The 21,446-nt window shown below is 44.0% G+C and overlaps 1 protein-coding gene across 1 annotated transcript in view; it reads left to right on the plus strand.

Moving 5' to 3' along the window:
- Positions 1-21,446, plus strand: part of LOC138286528 (sphingosine-1-phosphate transporter SPNS2-like) — a 283,111-nt gene that overhangs the window by 172,759 nt on the left and 88,906 nt on the right. The window contains exon 4 of the mRNA XM_069226889.1: positions 18,140-18,291. Within this exon, the coding sequence (XP_069082990.1) occupies positions 18,140-18,291 (152 nt within the window). The remainder of the gene's footprint in view (positions 1-18,139; positions 18,292-21,446) is intronic.

The following is a 21,446-nucleotide window of genomic DNA, read 5'->3' on the forward strand; positions in this document are numbered from 1 at the left end:
TATGTGGGGCCTAATCACATCGTCATTGAATCATTTCATGTAGAACTAGAAAAACTAATCTAGGTAGAAAATGAGGGACGAAAGAAAAGAGAATGCTAAACAATTTTGTCAGCAAGGATTATCAACTGTAAGCATCAGAGAACAGGATTGTAAAAACTTGAGCAGCAGTGCTAAATTAGTCTATGATATTGTGATGCAGAGTGCAGAGGGAAGGGCTAGGCATGGAAATGCAGTCAGAGCAGGTTGATTTGTACATTCGTCCTCAAATCAAGGTGTTATGATTGAGTCTCACTTCAGCTTGTAGATGGTTCCAGAGTTTCTGTACTTGACAAAAGAATATCTGGTCCATTGTCTTGGTTTGTTTTAATTTTCAGAATTTCCAGAATAAGACAAGATCTACCTCTAGTATCGTTTTGCCACTTAGTGAGGTGAAACGTGTCCTTGCTACAGCTGGAGGGCTTTCTAGGTCTTGCCTACTAGACAGCCCATGGGTTATCTTTTGCAAGACATAGTGTGGGCTTACCAAGAACATGCAGGGGTTTTGTAGCCTGCTCATTGCTTACCATTGTTTGGCTTTCCTATTACTCTCATTTGCCTGTTTCTTATTTGTATTCCAGTTTGTCAGTCTTGTGCAAGTCCCTCCTGATGGACCATGGCCTCTTTACCGACTGTTTTGATTGGCTGGCTCCCATGCTTCTACTACTTGATTTTCCATCACTACTTTTGGCTTAGTTCCTCTATAGGAGTGCATGTATTTTCCAGCTGTTACCCATGTGCTTTTCCCTGCCTCCATGTTGCGCTTGCCTGCCCTCCCCAACCCCCTGGTTACTTTCTCGTCTGTGTAACTACACAGAAATAAATGTGTGTCATTTTGTAGGTGTGCGCATGTTGGGGGGGGGGCGCTTGTCTACAAAATGACACCGCTGGACACATCAAAGACTTTTTGGGAAAATTCTTTAGTCATTCTGCACAGCCTGTTGGATGATGGAAGCCTTGTTGAAGAGGCGTTTAGCTTCTAACTGATGCCACTGGAGGTCTTTCAGAATAGGTCAAATGTAATCCGATGTACTGGTGCCTGTGACTGCGTGAGCAGCTGTTTGCAGGATGGCGGATGCAGGGAGTGCAGATCAAACATCATTTCACCATCCAGGCGAGACAGCAGTAGCGCCTGGACTGCAGATCCCATGTCTGCAGGAGAGATGGAAGGGTTCAGCTCCCTTAAAATTAATGTGGATGCAGACAAATGAGGTCAGTGAGTAAGCGAGTGGGCGTTATAGTGCCGCCCTTTCACGTGTACATTTTTCCCAAATTGCTCCTTTGTCTGGGCTGCAGCGAGCAGTGGACTGGCGAGCCTGGGTCCATGGAGGCCAGGTCATTAGTAAAATGCACAATCAACATTTAGAAGCATGAGCGGGTAATTACCAAAACACTTGATGGATGTTTTATTGCAGAAATGTCGCTTTAAACAACAACAGTCTTTAGTCTTGGACCTTGAAGGTCAGTCTTGCAGTATTCGCCGTCTGAATACCAATTATGATCACAGAATAATATAGCGCTTATAAAAAAGCCTTCAGAATTAACGCTGTACAGTGATGTTAACTTGAGCCAGTTGAATGATGCTCAATGCACGCCCGCGTCTGATTGATGACTTATAATAGCCGGTAATGTGACATTCAATCACAGTCTATGGTGAGAACAACATTCAAGATTTTCTCTGATTCCTGCATGCTTACTTATTTGTTGGGTTTTTAATTGGAGTGTTTCTAAGAATGAAACCTTGATAGATAATAGACAGGTAAACCCTTTACTTGTTGGTTTCTGTAGCATCACTTTTGTAATTTACTACATAAAGTAGTTTGGTTGAATTACCATTGACTTCGATTCAGGGAGGCAAAGAAGGGTGAGGTTGGTGTAAACTTTTGTGTATATTTGTAGGGGGACAGATTTTTTAAAGTGAGAATTTGGGTTAGACCTATTTTGTGGTGTCTGTGACTTGAGACTGCCAGTTTTCAGGGCAACATGCTTTCCTAGGCGGAACATCAGAGCTTTAGGTACTGTTCTTGCATACTACATAATTTGTCTTTCTCACCAGTGTCAAGCTCCAGGGCCACTTAACTCTGTGCTGCAGAAAGGCCAGTGATTTCTTGTTAATAATTTAGAGCTAGAGTCAGGAATGAATACAGAACCCTTGGGCTGCATTAGATATTTTTTAGGACCACGAGGGATGGTCACTGCCCAACCTACCAGAGATGCGCTAGGTTTGACCATTCCCCATACATTGCTGCTGAAGGCCCGGAGAGCACCCTTTTAGACTGAAACACGCTTTCTAACTTCAAGACAAGCATTGACTGTTGTGCTGAAGGTTGTCCTGGTCCTTGGTGGTGGAAGACAGAAGACAGATGGCTGCTTAGCTATCTAGTGCCAGAAAGTACATCAGACTTTCAAAGTCAAGCTGGAATTAGAGTCTGGAACATTCCACGTGCCCATGGCCTTATAATCAGTGCTGTGCCTGGTGCACATTTCATATTTATCAGTGAGTAATATCCATCGAAATATTGCACTGGAAGAAAACAAGCATCCGTGGTCATTGGCATGCAGAGCGAGCTGTGGATGGAAATGTCTCAGGTTTGCTGTACGAACACGTGTGTGAGGTTTCAGGGAGGTCACCTTCCTTGCCTCAGTTCCTGCATTCATCTCTCGAGGAACTGAAGGGTTGAACAGAATGTGTAACCGTGGTTGTATGTCTTAGCACCACAAGCCCGGGCTCACAGCTATTGCAGGCTGTCAGCATTGATGAGGCCGGTGGCAGACCCAGAATTCCTCCCAGTCCCCAGACCTAAAGTGCCTTCTGCCCAGCAAGCAGTGATTGCATACATCGTTATCGTACTTGGACTTATTTGGTGATTTGTAGGGTCCAGTTGTCCAGATATGAGCATCACAGAAGATAAATGTCTGGGTACCCCGCTTTAGCTCCTCGGATTTCTTATTTGACGAAATGACTGGTATTTAGGAATGGCTCTGTGCTTGTATGAAGCTCTACGTAAGCATGACATTTATACTAGCTGTATGTCCTACAGCTAGTGAGCATTAACAGATGTTAATCGCCTTTCCTTTCATTGTGCTTTCCTGCTTTCAACTCATCCCCATAATTGTGAGGTGGGATGTTGAGCCTGGTTATTGCCCTTTGCACATGGCATTGGTCACTATAAGCAGCTGTGATGAGCTCAATCATGCTTAATTAATAAACACAGGCTGCAGAAACTCAAACATAAGATAAGTTACATTTATAGGTAGGGGCGGAACTAAACCCAGTCTTCGGCGAGGCTAATAGGTCAATAAAGAACGTAGGACTAACACTTCGGACAGTGGGTAGGAGCTTTCATTAGAGCCAATACAAAATAAGCATTTACAATGCAATGGGTCTTGCATTACGTCGAGTTAGAGCTATTAGCGTTGTAAACTCCTAACCGGACTTTTCTTGCCACAATATTAAAAAAAAAAAAACGAGCGCGATCGCGCTGTGAAATAAAGAGAAAAAATAGTCCAGAAACCATACGGAAAACATGGAGCTTTGTATGTTTCCAGTAGTTTACCGGTGCTCTCGAGGAGGGCTAAACACCGGAAAAGGCAAGATGTATGCATGCCTTTCATGAATGAAAACAAGCAGGTTTTAAAAGTCAAGCCCACGAACCAATGAAAGTGACTGATGTAACATGGGCGTGGTTAAAATCCCCCTAGAGAGAGATTAGAAGAGGGACAGAGCGTTTTGCCTTCGCCCCTAAAAATAGAGTGGTAAATTGTGCGTTTTAAGCATACTGGTAAAATGGGGAATGAGTGGTTTGACAATTAAAAAGCAACGTCTACTCAATTCAGTACAAAACAATTTACAACCAGTTTTCACAAAGTTATTTCAAGATGACAACCCTTTTAGCAAATTCTCCAAACATGCCTTCTGTGAAATTACAATTGACTCATGAACGGTTTTTAAACCCATCTTCAGGAATGCATGCATTGCTCCACTTTGTAACCCTTTGCGCTACATTATGCCTGCGGCATCCATAATATATGCAAAGGGGGCATTCCCCCGTTAGGGTGGTGAAGAAATGGTGTAAAGAAATCTAAGAGATTTAATTGCATCATGTTTTCTGCACTTTTAATGCCTGCTCAGAACAGGCATTAAAAGGGGGCACACCATTGTTCACAATGGGCCCCTACGTACTGTTCAAGGTTAGCGCCAACATTTTGTCGCTAACCCTGAACAGTATATCAATAGCGTCAAACATCTTTACACTATTGCCCCCTACCCTGAGCCATGGTCCGCCATATTTTAGATATGGCACACACATCGTGGCAGTAGGGGGGGCACTAAGGGGAGCAAGGAAAGTGGTGCTGCACTGGGTGCAGCAGCACTTTCCTTGAATCGGCCCTCTGTTTCCAGGAGGTTCTCAGGGCCGTGTTTATAGGCCCCTAGCGCCACAGGAAAGTCACTTTTAGTGACGCTTCTGTGGTGCTTAACACAGCTCCCTATTTACAAGGTGGCGTTAAGCCACTTTTTGTGGCTTATTGCCTCCTTGTAAATATGTCCCCTTCCCACACAGCACTGTGCACGGAAGGGGCGTGCAATGGGTGTTGCTGTGGGCGTGCCACAGCAACACCCATTGCATTTTGACGCTGCCTCAGGTTTATGAAATCTCGTAAACCTGAGGCAGCGCCAAAATCTAACGCCACCCCCAAGGGGTAGGGTTAGCAAGGCGCAACGAGGAGGAATACTTTTATTCCTCCTCGTTTTTTGCTTTTTCGATGCGTGCTGCATTCTGCCTCACGCATAGAAAAAGCAAAATACCAGAAATTATTGTTTGTGTGTGGGAAGTTGTCCCTTCCTGCACATAAACAATCATTTGAAAATGACGCTTTGGCACTTCTGTATGTGCTGCATTGTGCAGCACACACAGAAGTGCCAAAGCGCCATTAGTGATTGTTTATGTGCAGGAAGGGACACCCTCCCGCACATAAACAATCAAACCTCTCAACGCAGATATCCTTGCACAATGGTGCAAGGATGCCTGCGTTGGCGCTGACAGCTAAATTTAGCACCAGCGGAGGGGGAAACGCAGGGGTGCGCCATATTCCCTTAAATACGGCGCATCCCTGCGTTTCTAAAGTGACGCATCGCTGCCAATTTGGGCAGAGCGACGCGCTGCGCCGCTTTTCTTTAAATCTGGCCCCCAGTGTTTGCCTTTTACTGTTTGTAGGCCCTGCATCAGGCACTTTAGCAGGGACCATACAGTGAGTTAGAAGAGGGCTACAGTGAAGAGCAGGGAGAGGGACTGCCACGATGGACACCCCCTCCAGAGAAGGTGGGTGCAGCACGCGGGCTGGACGCAAAATATTTACATTTGTACGCTGGGTTTGTAGCACCGTCTCGGGTACTATGCCCTAAAGGCCATCATCTGCCCTTTAGTTATTCAGAAAGCTTGTGATCCTCCTGCTGACGGACATCCGGGTATAGCTATCATTAGTGGAGCAGGTGCAGTGACACCAGGGCTTACTATTGGGAGGCTGCATTTAATGTGCGGGGCAGGGAGATATTTCCCTTCCTTGTTTCTGTTAGGGACCCAGGCACACATACAGCACACACGAGTGTTGCATTGGGTTGTTTCGCCATATCTTTGCACCATACTTTCTTCTCAGCCCTCCCTGGGTTGCATTTCAGAAGATCACTGACACATGATTTTACTGCATCCAGTTGACACGCCTGAGGTTTAGGAGACTGTACTTTTCTTCCAGTGGAAAAAAACTGAGAAATTCTACCAGTTACATACAAATAGCAACTTCATCGAATACAATCGATGTAGTCAGTATCCAGATCAGATCCTGGGTTGTTCAGTCGATGTTCTCACACCCACAGGACAACAACTGGATCCATTCAAAACCATGTGCACCAGGGCAACAGTAATGTCCACTGGGGCTGAAGAGCATCTTTGCAATAAAAATGCAAGGCATATGTGTAAACATATGCATGCTGCAAACTCCCGGGGGGGGGGGGAGTACCTCACCCAGTGCATGCCATACTTGTGCACCCTTTTCCATATACCCTGGATTTTCAGAAGCTTGGACGACCACCTGATGGTGCAGGGGTTGGGAGAAGCACCTGTCCTGTGGCGTGTGATGGACAGACCCAGATTAAGCGTCGGGTCATTCTATCCACGGTCTAATGGTCGGTGTTGTACTGTGCTTTACGGTGTTTACTTGCAAGATCATCTCTCTGTTGTGTTAGCCACATCACCTGTGCCCCTGGGGAATCTGCCCTTTAGTGCACAGCTCCCTGGCACCTCCAAGAGCCTGGTCGATGCAGTATAGCAACAAAAAAATACATATAATTACAAATGTACATTAAAATGAGCAAACTGAATAAGCCCTGTCTAGTTGCATCTAGGCTGTGTATGTTTATGTGTTTATTTGTCTCTTGCTTTGAACATTTGCACTGTTCGCAATCTGCCACTGAAATGACTCTGCAGCACTTGGCTGGTGTGGGGTGTTTTCAAATGCCAGCAGGAGCGCTTGGCATACCTTGCACATGGCAGACGTTTGAAAAGTGTAAGGCACTTGGTGGCAGTGCTTAATTTGCACCCGTGGTTGTAGGTGGTGGTCACCAGCACTTGTTAGTTTGTATCCTCAGACGTCGACCTACAGCGAGAGAAAAAAAGCACAAGCATTTGCAATGCAATGAGTCTCGCATTTGCCCGAGTGAGAGCTATTAGCGTTGTAAACTCCTAATCCGACTATTCTTGCCACATAAATTGAAAATTTAAAGTAAAACAGTTTCACACAAGCAAGCCGATTCACAGCGCCACGGCCATCAGCGTGAAGAAACACACAAAAGGAAAAAGAAGTTCGCTTGCAGTCAAACTTATTGGCAAAAGTGCAATAGTCCATGTAACAGGGCATTAGCCAAGGCGGTAACAAAATCTAACAAGGAGGGACAAAGGTAGACCATTTGCCAATGTCATCTAAGGATTTTTGAAGGGCAAGCCCACGAGCGAGTGGTAGTGATGGGCGTGAAGTGGGTGTGGTTAAAAGCCCAGATACATACCAACAAGTGGGAAAAGCAGCGCTTGCGCACTGCTATGCTAGACTTAAAAAGGAAGAGAAATATGGGAAGGCAGTGACAAATGGAAAAACATGGCTGAAAAAGAACCCTCAAGAGTGGGATTAAAAGACAGTAAGTGTAGGCGGGTGTGTGAAATAAAGCGATAAGAAGGGTAGGCTGGTGGAAGAAAGAGACACGAGATGGCAGGAGCACTGCCAGTCTTGATACTGGACCCCTCTGGCATCCAGCAGGGCCTGCAGCAGGCTTCTAAGAAACCCTTTGGACTCCTACACTTACCTGCTGTTATTTTCTTTATAAATCAAGCACTGGCTTTGTGGTAGCAGGTGCTCATGAACGTCAATTCACCGAAATGCCAGGGGTAGCGGAAGTGACATCACATGCCCTTTGACCTTCAGTTTCACACACATAAACACATCCACACACACGCTCCATCTCTCATGTAAAGACACAAGCGCACCGAAGCAAGTACACAAAATACATTTAAAAAATTGTTTTTGCTTACCTCGGATGCCAGGGAAGGTTATAACCCAGCTAATTGTACTCCACTTTTTAATGACACTAATAGTGAAAAATGAAACATTATTCACTATTAGTGTAATAAAAAAAAATTGGCATCGGTTAGGTCTCCACTCTCTTTGTTTTCTCTCATTTTTTAATTCACTGATAGTGAACAATGAAAAGTTATTCACTATTAGTGTCACTATTAGTGTAATAAAAAATTGAAAGAAAACAAAGCGAGTGGGAGCCTAACCAATGGATGAGCTGCCACTGTGTTCCTGGCACTGATTTTGCCTCCTCTGAGGCCAGGGGTCTCAGCAGCGACCCCTTGATGACGTCCATGCAAAGGCTTTTGAGTGGGCACAATTGGTCAGTGTTGTTAGTTTGTCAGGAATTCTGTCTTAGTGTGTACTGTTGTTTCAGCGTGAGAGTTGTGTCCAGGTGGGCGAGCCACTGCGAGAACAGTGGGAGCCCGCGAGGTGGTGCTGGTCTTGTGTGAAGCGTTCTGCCTAGTGTGTACTGGTAGGTATTGTTTGTGTGATGTATGACTAGAGATGTGCAAGTTGTGAGCACGTGATGCCCTCAGGGTATGTCTAGGCTGCACTAGATGGGTAAACAAGGGCAGATATACACATATATATATATATATATATATATATATATATATATATATATATATATATATATATATATATTTTATAAATATAAGTGGCAGATATTAATATAATAATATTTAGGGCATTAATAAGGTTTAGGAACTCTGAAATGGAAGCGCAAGGTGAAGTGAACAGCAGAGAGACTCCATGTTTTGCAGCTGCTGGGAGTGCTCTGGGAGGAGGAAGGAGGGAGAGTGCGGATGCTGCAGACACAGTCCGCGCTGCGCATGCGCAGGCTACGACAGTGTATGTTCTGAGCACCCGTTTGAACGCGCTGCCATCAGCCAATCCGTGCTCGGTGCCAGCAACCAGACGAGCGCTAATGATGCTGATGAGAAAGAACGTCTCCCTGGACACTTGTCCCCGACTTAGGAAGACATAAACAGCCTCCCTTTGTTATCCAAGGATGCTGCATCATTATAAGGATAACAACAAGCACCGTGCTTGACACAAGCGCTCAGAGAAGTATATTCAATTCATTTAACGTCTGGATTTTAAAGGGTGTGGATGGAGCGTGGCTCTACAGAGCCCCAGTGATTCATTCGAGCCTTAGTATGAAGAACACAGAGAACTGAGAGACATTCGAACCACGTGCATAGGCTCGTTAAACAGTTCCTTCACCCATATGGGGTGACCTGCAATTCGGGTCTTCGGATCACGGCATGGACAGCTTTGCCATTCATCCTTCTAAGGTCGATAAAACTTAAAATCATTTAAATTGACAACAATGGCTATACAAACGCCTATTCACTATTATAATTCTGTACAAATTATTATAAAAACAGGTAGTAAATTATTTCAAGTGCATTGCAAAGTCCTTCCTCAGCCCATCTGAACCAACATGACCTTCTAGAAGGTCTCATCGCATTTTTCAAGAAAACCGCCGACTACCCAGTTACAATACATGTGTAAATATGAATGCTTGTCGATTCATGCTCACAATAGCAATAAAAATAATATTAATTATAATATGTTTTACATAGCATTCAAAAACATAATCGTTATTATTTAAGCGCTTGAGATGGAAAAAAAATGCATTTTTTAGTGAATATGGAGCGCTTCAGCCGCAAATGCTATTTTGTCTTGAGTATTTGCCGTCCTTTCATAGTTCCTTCTCTGCATTGCATAAATACATTCAGAACAAGTTCCCTGCCAACAGATTGCATAACAAACACGTCTGCAGTTATGCTGTCTGAATAATCATTCGCTCGTTCTAAATACGTTTGCTTGCTGCTGCTTGGAGCCTGCTGGTAATCCAAGATGACAAACAATTCACCGGACACATTTTAACGCGAAGTTTAGATCCCTGGTGAAAGGGTATGTTTGTGCTTCACACTATCTACCTTAGATTAAGCGGTATAGCCAGGGCCACTGCAATTATGCGGCAGGAGAGGCCCAAATGATGTGGCAGGGTTGAGTAAATTATGTGGCTAGAAAATGCAAATTATGCAGCATAATGTGGTACATTTTGTAATAATATTACTCAATTATTTCATCGTTTTTAAACTTGGTAACACTGGGCATTGGTTGCACATCATTGACCCAGATTAACACCCAAATATAGCAATAAGCAGCAGGAAGGTGGACAGTTCAGTTTTGCAAAGGGCCTTCCAGCGCACTGCAACACGTGTCACTGCATTTTTAGTAACTTTGAACCGTCTGACCTAGAAACATTTTTTTGTTTTGTTAAAATCTGCAGATTATGCAACAGATGAGGAATTATGGCCCATATTTATACTTTTTGACGCAAAACTGCGCCAACGCAGTTTTGCGTCAAAAGAATTTAGCGCCGGCTAACGCCATTCTGAAGCGCCATGCGGGCGCCGTATTTATTGAATGACGTTAGCCGGCGTTAGCCGCCGGCGCCGTCTGGGGTGCGTTAAAAAAAACGACGTACACCAGGCAGCGCCGGCGTAGGGGGATATGGAGCTTGGGCGTCAAGAAATGGGGCAAGTCAGGTTGAGGCAATTTTTTCGCCTCAACCCGATTTGCGCCATTTTTTTTCACTCCCAACCCCCATAGAAATGACTCCTGTCTTAGCAAAGACAGGAGTCATGCCCCCTTGCCCAATGGCCATGCCCAGGGGACTTCTGTCCCCTGGGCATGGTCATTGGGCATAGTGGCATGTAGGGGGGCACAAATCAGGCCCCCCTATGCCACAAATTTTTTTTTTTTAAACCACTTACCTGAACTTACCTTAATGTCCCTGGGATGGGTCCCTCCATCCTTGGGTGTCCTCCTGGGGTGGGCATGGGTGACAGGGGGTGTCCCTGGGGGTATGGGGGGGCAACTCTGGGCTCCTTCAGAGCCCACAGGTCCCTTAACGCCTGCCTTTTGCAGGCGCTAAAAAACGGCGCAAAAGCGGCCGTACGTCATTTTTTTTGACCCGTCCACTCCCGGGCGTGATTTTTGCCCCGGAGTATAAATCCCACGCACATGCCTCGGAGTCGATTTTTTAGACGGGAACGCCTACCTTGCATATAATTAACGCAAAGTAGGTGTCCACGCTAAAAAATGACGCTAACTCCATGGACTTTGGCGCTAGACGCGTCTAACGCCAAAGTATAAATATGGAGTTAGTTTTGCGTCGAAATTGCGTAAAACAAAACGACGCAATTTCGGCGCAAACGGAGTGTAAATATGCCCCCATATGGGAAATGCGGCAGATCTATAATTATGCGAAAATCGCCGCTTCTGCACAATCACATACTTCCAGTGGCCCTTGTTATAGCACACAGAAATAGTGATGCCCGTGACAGTGAGCTATGTGGCTAGTTCATATAAAAAAAAAAAACACTAGCAATTTCCGTAACAGACGTGGTGTCCTAATTACTGCTTTAATAAGAGTTTATACTACGCTTCTCAAATGTACTTGTTTTAGCACCTTCAGAATGATGAAATGCTGCGGTGACCCTGCTGGCTTCCAGAGCTGTGACTTACAGGTTACACATAGCTCTAGTGCAAGTGCTTAACCCACTGAGCTGCATAACTTCACTTTGCAGTGTGCCCGTCGTCACAGCAGCCTGACGCACACAAACCTCCCTCCCCTGTGCGTGTACAGGGGGCAGAGGGAGACCTGCGGGTTCCCAGAGGCATCAGGTGTGGCGCGAGGCCTTGAAGTCACAAATCCTGCCTCAGAATTTAATGCCATGGGCAACACAGCAGGCGCTGTCAATGTTATTTTAATGGGGGTTTTATTACAATGTTATTCTAAAAATCTCTAATTGTACGACCCTCAGACGTAGACAAAAACGCCCTTTTCTCCGCCTGCACTCAGAGGTCACTTGGGGGAAGCAGTGAAATGTAAATAATAATTTTCGAGGCCAGATTCAGAGCAATTTCCTGGCACAAAACCGCACCTGAGTGAAAACGTCTTGAGTGTGTAGAAACGGCCGGGAACTCGAGAAATCCTGCCCTCGCCGCCCTGTTTATCTAATTTTTTTCACAGCCCGGGACCTTGGCAAGCCGGGCTTCTCATTTCCTCTCCTAATTTCCCCGTCTGGCAGCTGGTGAGGGACGGCGACCCCGGCGGAAGATGCTCAGGCGTGGCTGAGGTTTTTGGCTTGTCCCAGTTCAAGATGCCATGGATGCTCCTTCCGAACCGCAGCCATCGGGCCTGCCGGGGCCCCTGCCGAACCAGGGCTCAATGTGCCTCAGACAGAAACCGGGCTGTAGAAGTCTGCAACACCCCCACATTCCCCCTCCAGCCTCAGCAAAGTGTCGCGTGGACCTCTAATAGGCTTATCGATTGAAAAGTATTAGATGACGTCATGCGACTAGGGAGATCCTGATCTGGGCATTCTTTCAGCATCAGGGGCAGCTCTGGACCAGATTAACTGCCCTAAACTGGACTAAAGTTCTAGATCAGTAGTTATTAACCTGTGTCCCGGGACCTCTCTCGTCTGCAAAGCCCATTTAAGGAGTTATTAATTGGAAAATTAAAAAATATTAAAAGATTAAAACGTGTATATAAATAAAGAAGTAGAATTGAACATCGAACATTTTAAAACGTTCTGCAAATGTGAAGAAATGTGAAATTAGAGGCTACAAATTAAGTTGCAACCCCCAAATTGAATTGCGGCACAGTGCATGTGCATCAAACAGAATATAGCATGAGCAATGGGTTACCCTGATTACATTTAAAAAAGCTCCATCCTTCCCATTAAAATTGTGATATATTTATATTTGATAAGTTTGTGAATTAAATAAAATATTTCATCATTTGTGCATTGTTTGTGGTTTAAATCATCGAAATTCCTTAGGCTGGGATCCCTAGCTTCCAGTAATGACTCAGTAGGGCTCCCCTGACTCCATGAGTTATTCAGTAGGGTTCCCCAGATTCCAGTTACGATTAAGGGGGGATCCACAAAATTCAAAAGGCTAAGAACCACAGCTCAGGATCACAGTGGTTTGTGTAGAGAAACTGCACTGGAATACAGTGTCTAAATAACAGGAAAAGCAGACATGTCTCGGTGCCGGGTGAAGTCATAGATATTGTAGTAAGCAGAACATGCAGAGACTGGGCGGGTCATCATCTGTTATTTATCACACAATCAATTAGGTGAAAGGTTGATTGGGGCCCTCGGGATTCACATCTGGGACAATTAGATGTGTGAGTGATCGCAGCAGCACTACCCTAGTTAAAACAATGACCAGTTATCTGCTTAAGCACATTAAACTCTCCTGCTTTTGAGGTGAAGGAAAAATTAGGTACATTGCTTTGTGTCCTTTCAAAATGAAATGTGCCAGTTCCTCTTGTGCCCAGTGCATCTAGTCCACTGTCAACAATGCCCTGCTCCCTCTGGCATCATCATCATCTCAAGGTAGACCAACAATATGTGTGCGGAGGACTGCAAGAGCAGCAGTACCACAACTCTGAGAACAGGCAAATGACACAACAATTCAACCTACCGCCTAGGGATTATAACCCACTGCCAGCATCACGCACCGCGCTTCCAGCCTTCCATTGCAGGTGCTTCCATTTCTAAGTTGACCAATGTAGCGAAGCGTCAAAACCAGACGACAAGACGAATTCAAGGGAGGTGAACCCCGCACATCCTGTGTGGCTGGTATTCTATAGTACTTTGCATCCTATGCTCACACACCTCTAGTGCCCCATTTCTCTTTATGGAGTGCTAGTTTTAGCTAAGAACTCTCTTACTGTGGCCTCTTTGGCTGCTTACTGGTTTCTACCACTGCACCAACTCTTTGTCCTGATTTGTCGTGATGTCCCACAGAAGCAGTACACAGCTTATGGTCCTGGTCCAACGCTGACCTTGTCTCTAAGAAATATTACCTCTGCAAATGCTTTAAGGACACAGACGTAAAATATGTGGCAAGAATTGTGTTATGCTCTTATGAGATCATGTGGTCTTGGCTTAAGAAGAGTGATCTAGGTGATTTCACTCTAGAAGTGAAAAAAGGAGGAGTGGCCTTGGGGATCGTGGCTACAATGGAGTAAGAATGTTTGGGGACCAGGGGGTTGACAGAGAGAGACAATATGTGGTTTTGCTGTTATTTGTTTTGGTGGAAGAGGTAAATGTGGTCTTGGGTATCATGTGGGTGTGGTGGAAGTAGAAACTGATTTTGAGTATCACATTATAGTGCTTTGAGACAGAAAGTAGTGCATGAGTCATCACTCACCGTGGAAGGAAAAAGTGTGGATCATGTGGTTACAGTGGAGAGAGGCAGTGTGCTCTTTGGTATTATGTGGCTTTAGTGGTAGAAGAAACTGTTGTCTTGAGGAAGAAACTGTTGTCTTGAGGTGACGGTGGATGAGAGAAATGTGGTCTTGGAGATCAGGTGTTCACAGTAAAAGGAGAGTCTGTTCTCTAGGGCCTCATGTGGTCACAGTGGAAGAGGGAAGTGTGGTCCTGGGGTTCAAGTGGCCAGTGAAAGGCGAAAGTGTCTCTCAGGCCTTAGGTGGTCGGATGAAGAGGGAAGCGTGGTCTTGGTTGTGTCAGATGTGTGGTCTGGGGAGCACTGAATTATGGTAAAGACGGTGAGGGTTTGGTTTTGCCGTATCACAGTCATAGTGGAAAAAGAAAGTGTGCTTTTGGGGGATAATGTGGTAAAGTTTGGTGTCAGAATGTATGGTTATGACAAGAGTGGGGTATAATGTGGTTATGGTGGATAAGGGCAGGTTGGGACACTTAGGGTATCACATGGTCTTGATGAAAGTTGACTTTGTGTTCTTGGGGATGACGTGCTTACAGTGGGAAGAAGGTGTTGTCTTGGTGACTATGTGGTTATGATGGAAGCGGGTAGTGCAAGTTTTAGGGGCATCACCTGGTCATGGTGGAGGCCGGAAGCGTGGTCTTAGGGAGCCAGATGGCCACAGTAGAAGCAGAAAGTGAGGGATCGTGGATTCACATGGTTCGCGCTTTATGTAATAGTTAAAGTCTCCAGAAACCCTACATGACAAGAAGCAAACTCAGCAGGAGCCTGACAGCAGCCATCACTTCTGTCCAATTACTGTCTGCGACTAAATGTAGCGGAAATTCTGTGTTTGAAAATTCCTAAACAAATCCGATCTCCCGAGGGATGACAGATGTTCATTTCTTCAAAGAAAAGAGAAGCCGAACTAAGCCATCCGGGGACATCTCCAAGTGATAACCCAGCTTCTGTGCACTGCAGGGTGAAGCGATAAGACAGTTTGTGTGTCACACAGTCCACAATTAACCCTGGGGTTTTCTTACATCAAAGCAGGTTTACACTGATTTAGTCTTCGACTGTCCCAACAACGCAATAGTCTAAGGTCAAACGTGAAAGGGGATAGGAAAAATGAAAAAGGAATTGCCTTCTTGCGGTGATCTGAGAAGATACAGAAATCAATTTCCCATCATGACTCTCAATGAATACATCAAAAGTGTTGGGTGTAATGTGAGGAAGTCCCATGCCCTGGAGACACTATTAAACAAGAATATTATTCATTGCACGCAGAAAACTCGCCCAACAAAGGGATCCGCTCACCGGGAAACCTTCATTGATCGCTGCTCCTCATAGAAGCTGTGTGAGGACAAAGGGCTTGGCCTTGGTTCGAAACCATGACAATGAGGTCGGTCTCTCCGCAGGCTCAGCTTCCAGGTTGGATTTCACCACCAGAACTGGGAGAAGGTGAGAAGCATCAGGAGAGAAAGATGACTTAGGTTAGGGCAAAGCAGGATGCATGAGATCATTAATGTAGCCTCCTGTCATCGATGCCCGGTACAGGAGTATCAGTCATGAGAATACCTTATGATAGGGGCACACAAAAGTACAACACCTCTGAAGGCATGAGATCATCCGTTTCAAGATATTTTTTGAAACAGAAGCTCACTGTGGCGCAGTGGAGTCGCCACGTTGTAGATCGTAAGCATTCCAAAGGGGGAGGCAACCCTCAAATTAAAACAAGAGATCCTGCTGGGTTTACAAGCTTAACATCTCGAATTTGCACATTTTTTAAAGTTATTATATCAAAAATGTTGGTAGTCTCTGTATGTGTGTGATGATATATGTATGAGAGGAAACTAGGATCCTATAGATTTTCATGTGTCCTCTTTGAATGAAAGGCGATTGGTCCACTTGAATGAGAAGGCGGGAGAAGGAACAGATATTGAGTAAAAGGGAGTAGGTTCAGGTATGATAATGAATCATGCTCGTGCCTTAAAGTAGAAGGTTCTCCAGTATTTCACCCAAATGAAAGCATCATGAAAAAAACACCTTTTTGGAAAGCATCGGAAATTATTCCAACTAAAGAACAAATCCCATTTCTACATATTTCTACATTCATTCCTAAACTCTAATCTCTTTTCGATGCTTTATACATTGTGTACCTTGCTACAGGAGAATTTCGATGAGTATTGTTAAACGAGGATGGGTTCTAGTTGTGTGTGTGTATATATATATATATATATATATATATATATATATATATATATATATATATAAAATAATATATGAGATGCTACAACCACTACGCCATAAAAACAGGCTCCGACACTCGGGGGCTCCAAATGCGTGATTCTTTATTCAGCGAGAGGCTGTAGTTCAACATGTTTCGACCACGGACTCAGTCTCTGTCAAACACAAAGGATGCCATTCCAGAACTGATTAAAAGAGTTACAAAAACACCACGTGAGCAAACAAACTGATGAACACGGAAGAGCTACTATTCAACCATTCCCTGGAGTGGGTTAATGCTTTCCATTGTGAATTATGTAGCACGATTCAAACAATTCTCTGAGTGTAATACACTCTTTGATTCAAGGAGAATGGGACAAAATGAAATAAAAATAATAAGTAAATGAAAAACGCAAATACACACCCTGGGATCACAATAAGGCCCATATTTATGCTTTTTTTTGCGCCACATTTGTGTCATTTTTTGATGCAAAAGCGGCACAAATTACAAAATATAATTATATTTTGTAAGTCTGCGCCGCTTTTGCGTCAAAAAATGACGCAAATGTGGTGCAAAAGAAGTATAAATATGGGCCTTATTGTGATTTTTTGATGCAAAAGCGGCACAAACATACAAAATACAAATATATTTTGTTCATTTGCGCCGCTTTTGCGTCAAAAAATGATGCAAATGCGGTGCAAAAAAAGTATAAATATGGGCCAAAATCTTTCAAGTGCTGCACCTCATTAGATTTGATTAAAAGCACAATGCACAGTAATTCATTATCATGTTAGGTTATACATCATAATTCCTATACCTTTCCTGCGTAAAATACACCTAGCAACCTAGCTAGTCATGTATCTAGTAATCACAGTGAATTTTTACAGTAAACTTATCAAGCCTCAAACTATAATCATGGATAATCCCCAAGTGGGTCACACAATGTAAATTCATGACCTACCCCACAATTCATATGATACAAATACATTCCCACAACCTAACAATCCACTATTCCCAAACTCAGAAGCTCTCCTCTGCTATTTATTTGATCAAGGCTATGGCTGAAATGCGTTGTGAGGAGGCATTGTTCTATTAAATAATATATGTGACCACAATATTGTTGTCCGAGCACGTCCTTTGCAATTTGGAGGAGTTGGCATATAATATATATAAATATATATATATATATATTTTTTTTTTTTTTCCTTCTTCTTTCTTTCCTATGGTGATCACCTCCCTTCAGATCTTTACAGACGCTGTTTCCGGTCCTGTTCTTTTGTGTGATAACCTGATGCATTATGGGTGCTGTAGCCTTGTTTTTCATTCATTCAACGACTTAGACTAACACTCCTCTAAACAATGATTTATAGGAGAAAAGTTCAGAACTGGAGAAAGCGTCCGCAGTGGCCTTGAACGAAGTGGTCTCCATACTCCTCCGTTCATCCAGCACTTGATGGCAATCTACATAAATATGTTACCGCAATAGTGAGGGCCACCATTACACCTGATTTGGGCTCTTTCGCCATTTTCTGTCAGACAACGCGCTGCCTTTCCATTTCAGCAATGTGGTACTGCCATTTAACTACAAATCATTTAAACCCAATCAATATGTAGCAATCTGATCTCCGCACACTGCCCCGGTAGAGACTTTGGTGGAGGTCTCTGAGTAGGGCACCTCTTACTACCCAAAACACTGTTTTATGATTTCTAGTCTGGAAAGTACAGTAATAGGACAAACAATATTCTTCAGCCTCTCATTCCTGACAGCACTGTGGAGTTTTACAGCTTGTTACATTTCTTACTGACATGGATTATGATCTAATTCCATACATACAAAACGCCCTTATGCCATTTTTTGATTTGCAAACATTTTAGTACAATGTAGTTTACTTTCTTTTAGAATGTTTGAATATTAAGTGTTGTTGACAGTCCCATTTCTTCTAAAGACCAGACCTTTTGTGACCGGTCTGTTTTTTTTGCTCACTCCTACAGTACTTCTGGCTCCTCGTCCTCTCGCGGGGCCTTGTCGGCATCGGGGAAGCGAGTTACTCCACCATCGCTCCAACAATCATCGGAGACCTGTTCACCAAGAACACGAGGACTCTCATGCTGTCCGTCTTCTACTTCGCAATCCCTCTTGGAAGGTACTGTGTCCACATTCTCTAAGTGCGTAGTGTCGCTGCTGTACCTACACAAATCCCTTGTGCGGAATCTCCACCTGTTTGCCATGTGCACTACCAGGGGTGGATACCCACAGCCAACATTCCAGTGCTGCAGGAGTTGTAGGCCTGTCTATGCCTGAATGTGAAGACTTTATTGCCAGATCCAAGTAACAAAATCATGCTTACACTCCCTGAAAAAGTTTACTATTATTTGAAAGCATAGAGCATTCTTTAGAGTTTGGAGGGAATTGAAAATCACCAATTCTCTGGAGGGAAAACTATATATCGAGTAGAATTCAGCAGATTAATTTCCTCCACAATAATGTCCCTATCCTAGCAAGAAATTCAGCCAGTGGATGATTCTAGCCTGTAGTAGGAGTTTCCTACTGAAAATGGAGGCATTTCAATTCTCTCTAAGCTCTAAATGATGCCAATGGGGGCTTAAGTATAGCCTAATGCAACAAAAAGCGAGACTGCGTGGAGACGCAGATCAATGCCTGGAAATAGTTGTACAAAATGGTATCATAATTTCAAAAGATGAGAGAGCGATCCAAGGGAACAACAGTAGCTAAAAGTGAGAAAAACCTCAGAGAACACACCAGACCAGTTATACAGAGTTTTGCTTCTGGTTTAATTCACACGCGACTCACTATATTGCCGACACAATCCACAAGCCGATAACTTTGTAGAATCTGCCAAAGGTGGGCGGAGACATCAATTATGCTTCAATATCCTTATGGGAAGGATGGCACACTTTAACGATACTTTAATTGAGTCTGAGGAGGAGATCCTGCTCTCTGATGTCCTAATTTACTCCTCGCCTCCATTCTGCCCCATCCTGTCGAACCGGAGAGGCCACTGGGACGAAGCCTATCGCTTAGTACTGTATACGTTAACGCAGTCAGTTAAAAGATCTGTCATATCAGTGCATCTGAGACACTGAAGTTCAGCCGAGTTCTGAAGGATTTATTCATGAAAGCCAAACAGAATGAATGAAGAAATTTAATTAAGTGCAAACTATACTGAGCTCATTAAAATATTAATGCTACTTTACATGCAGGTGTACGCGAGGCGGATTAGTTGCCAACATGAGATATCAAAGGCGTGCCCTAATTTCACTTTTTAAACAACTTTGCGACACTCGTTAGACCTACTGCATTTATAATATTTCCCTTGAGGACAGAGAGCCCTGTAATGATAAAGAGGGCCTAGTATGCTAGATAGAGGGATATCTAGAGATACTGTGCCTGATATAGCTTCCATGAAACTCAATGCCACATGAAATAAGCTCATCATACCCACAGGGATCATATAACAGCGAATATCAGATCACACAAAAATAAGTATTGTTATAATATAAGGAGCGACTATTGTTTCCAACAAAGAGGTTCATGTTGCTGCACCTGTTTCCCAGAATTTGAGTAACACTGAGATGATAAATATTGGAATATCACACAGCTCTAAACATGCATTATTTACCACAATATTTTTGCAATATTAATGACAACATCTGTTGTCAACAAGATATCTTTACACGGTCAGCTGGATGCTGACAATGCAGTCTACCCATGGATAGATGTGATGGCCAGACAAGCAGGAGAACACCGAAAAGTAGTTTGAGAAACAAAGATTTTCTTCCATCAGGTATAGTGTATAGTCTCATGTATCATCCAATAGTCATCACCAAGTCAACACAAATACAGTGGATGTTTACAGCTATCTTGGCCTGGGAGAGCCCGTGTTACTGGGTGAGCTGTCACCAGCCTCGGATCAGGAGGCAGCACACATTGATCAAGTTCTGGAAGACACCACTTTGTCTGGGTCAGCAGCGATCCAGTTCTTGTCCAGAACTCTGAGTCAAGTTGATGTGGTCAACATTCAGTCCACCTTTCCAAGGGTGGTAATGCGGCTTGAGCTATCACGGTTCTGGGTCGGATGCAAGTAAATCTCTGCTCTCCCCACCTTCTGCCTCAAGATCTAAGCAGTTATTTAGCAATGACCAGTCCGTTTTCTAAGATAGAGAGCCCACCTCAATTAAGAAGCAGGCGTGATGTGGTTGCCTCCAAATGTATCTTGACTCCATGCCATGATGAGTTCTTGAGTAAGTCCAAAACAGCACAGGCGGGGCCAACCAGTTCTTGCTCAGGTGTACTGCTTTCTAGTTTGTTGGACCAAATCCCACGCTGTTCAAAAGACTGGCCATCAGCCAATTAAGTTGGTTGCATCACAATGAAATGTCTTCACATTTATAGGATGTTGAGCAGAGTATTTTGTGTTCTGACATCAGCATGTTGTGATTTCTGCCTTTGGTACTGCTTTTAGGGCAGCTGCCATGTGCTGATTTTCAAACTGGCTGCAAGGGTGGGCAGGGTGTAGGTTTTCCCCAGCTAGGCGATGAGGATGAGGGAAAGAGGGATAGAATCAAGCCTTACTGTTTTGCTGGCAAGCTGACTCCCACCTCCTTTTCACACACAGCCCTGTTCCACAGGGTACAATTGAAATCATATTTGGTCGGTGTGGACATTTTGCTCGAGAACACTCCGTAGGTGTATAATTTTGAAGTCCCTCTGGTACCAATCGGCTCTGCCTGCGTAGTCCTTTACATAAAGGGGGCATCTGATATGCCAAAACGTAAAGGAAACCTACAGGTAAAACACCAAAGTTGGACAACTGATACAAACAGTGCCTCATGACTGAAAATACCACAAGTCAGTGTTGCAGTATCATGCATCAAGTGACAGCAGCACCAAAGTTCTGTTGTCTACATAACACTGGGCAGCAGTTTTTTTTACTAAAAGCTGGATTAAACTAGGAGATGGCAATACAATGATTCAGTACTCGTTCAGGGACCTTCTTACCAAGTTGTGCTCCTGCTATGAACAGATAACTGCTCGCCACCTCAGAAGGTGTTGCACGGGCCTACGGCTAGCTCACAATGGACAGGGCTAAAAAATGGGACCGTATCTGGCCAATATTTTGTGTCTTACATTACGCATTAAAGGAGAACTTTGGGTTCTGCTACAGATTTTATTTACAAATTAAGCACTGGGAGGAAGCCAGAAAAGGGACATTGAATAACGTTTTTTACTTTTTTTGTTATCATTTATACTATCTCTGGGGGCTGTTACATGCTAGCT

The sequence above is a fragment of the Pleurodeles waltl genome, chromosome 3_2, assembly GCF_031143425.1.
Source record: "Pleurodeles waltl isolate 20211129_DDA chromosome 3_2, aPleWal1.hap1.20221129, whole genome shotgun sequence".
Lineage (NCBI taxonomy): Eukaryota > Metazoa > Chordata > Amphibia > Caudata > Salamandridae > Pleurodeles > Pleurodeles waltl.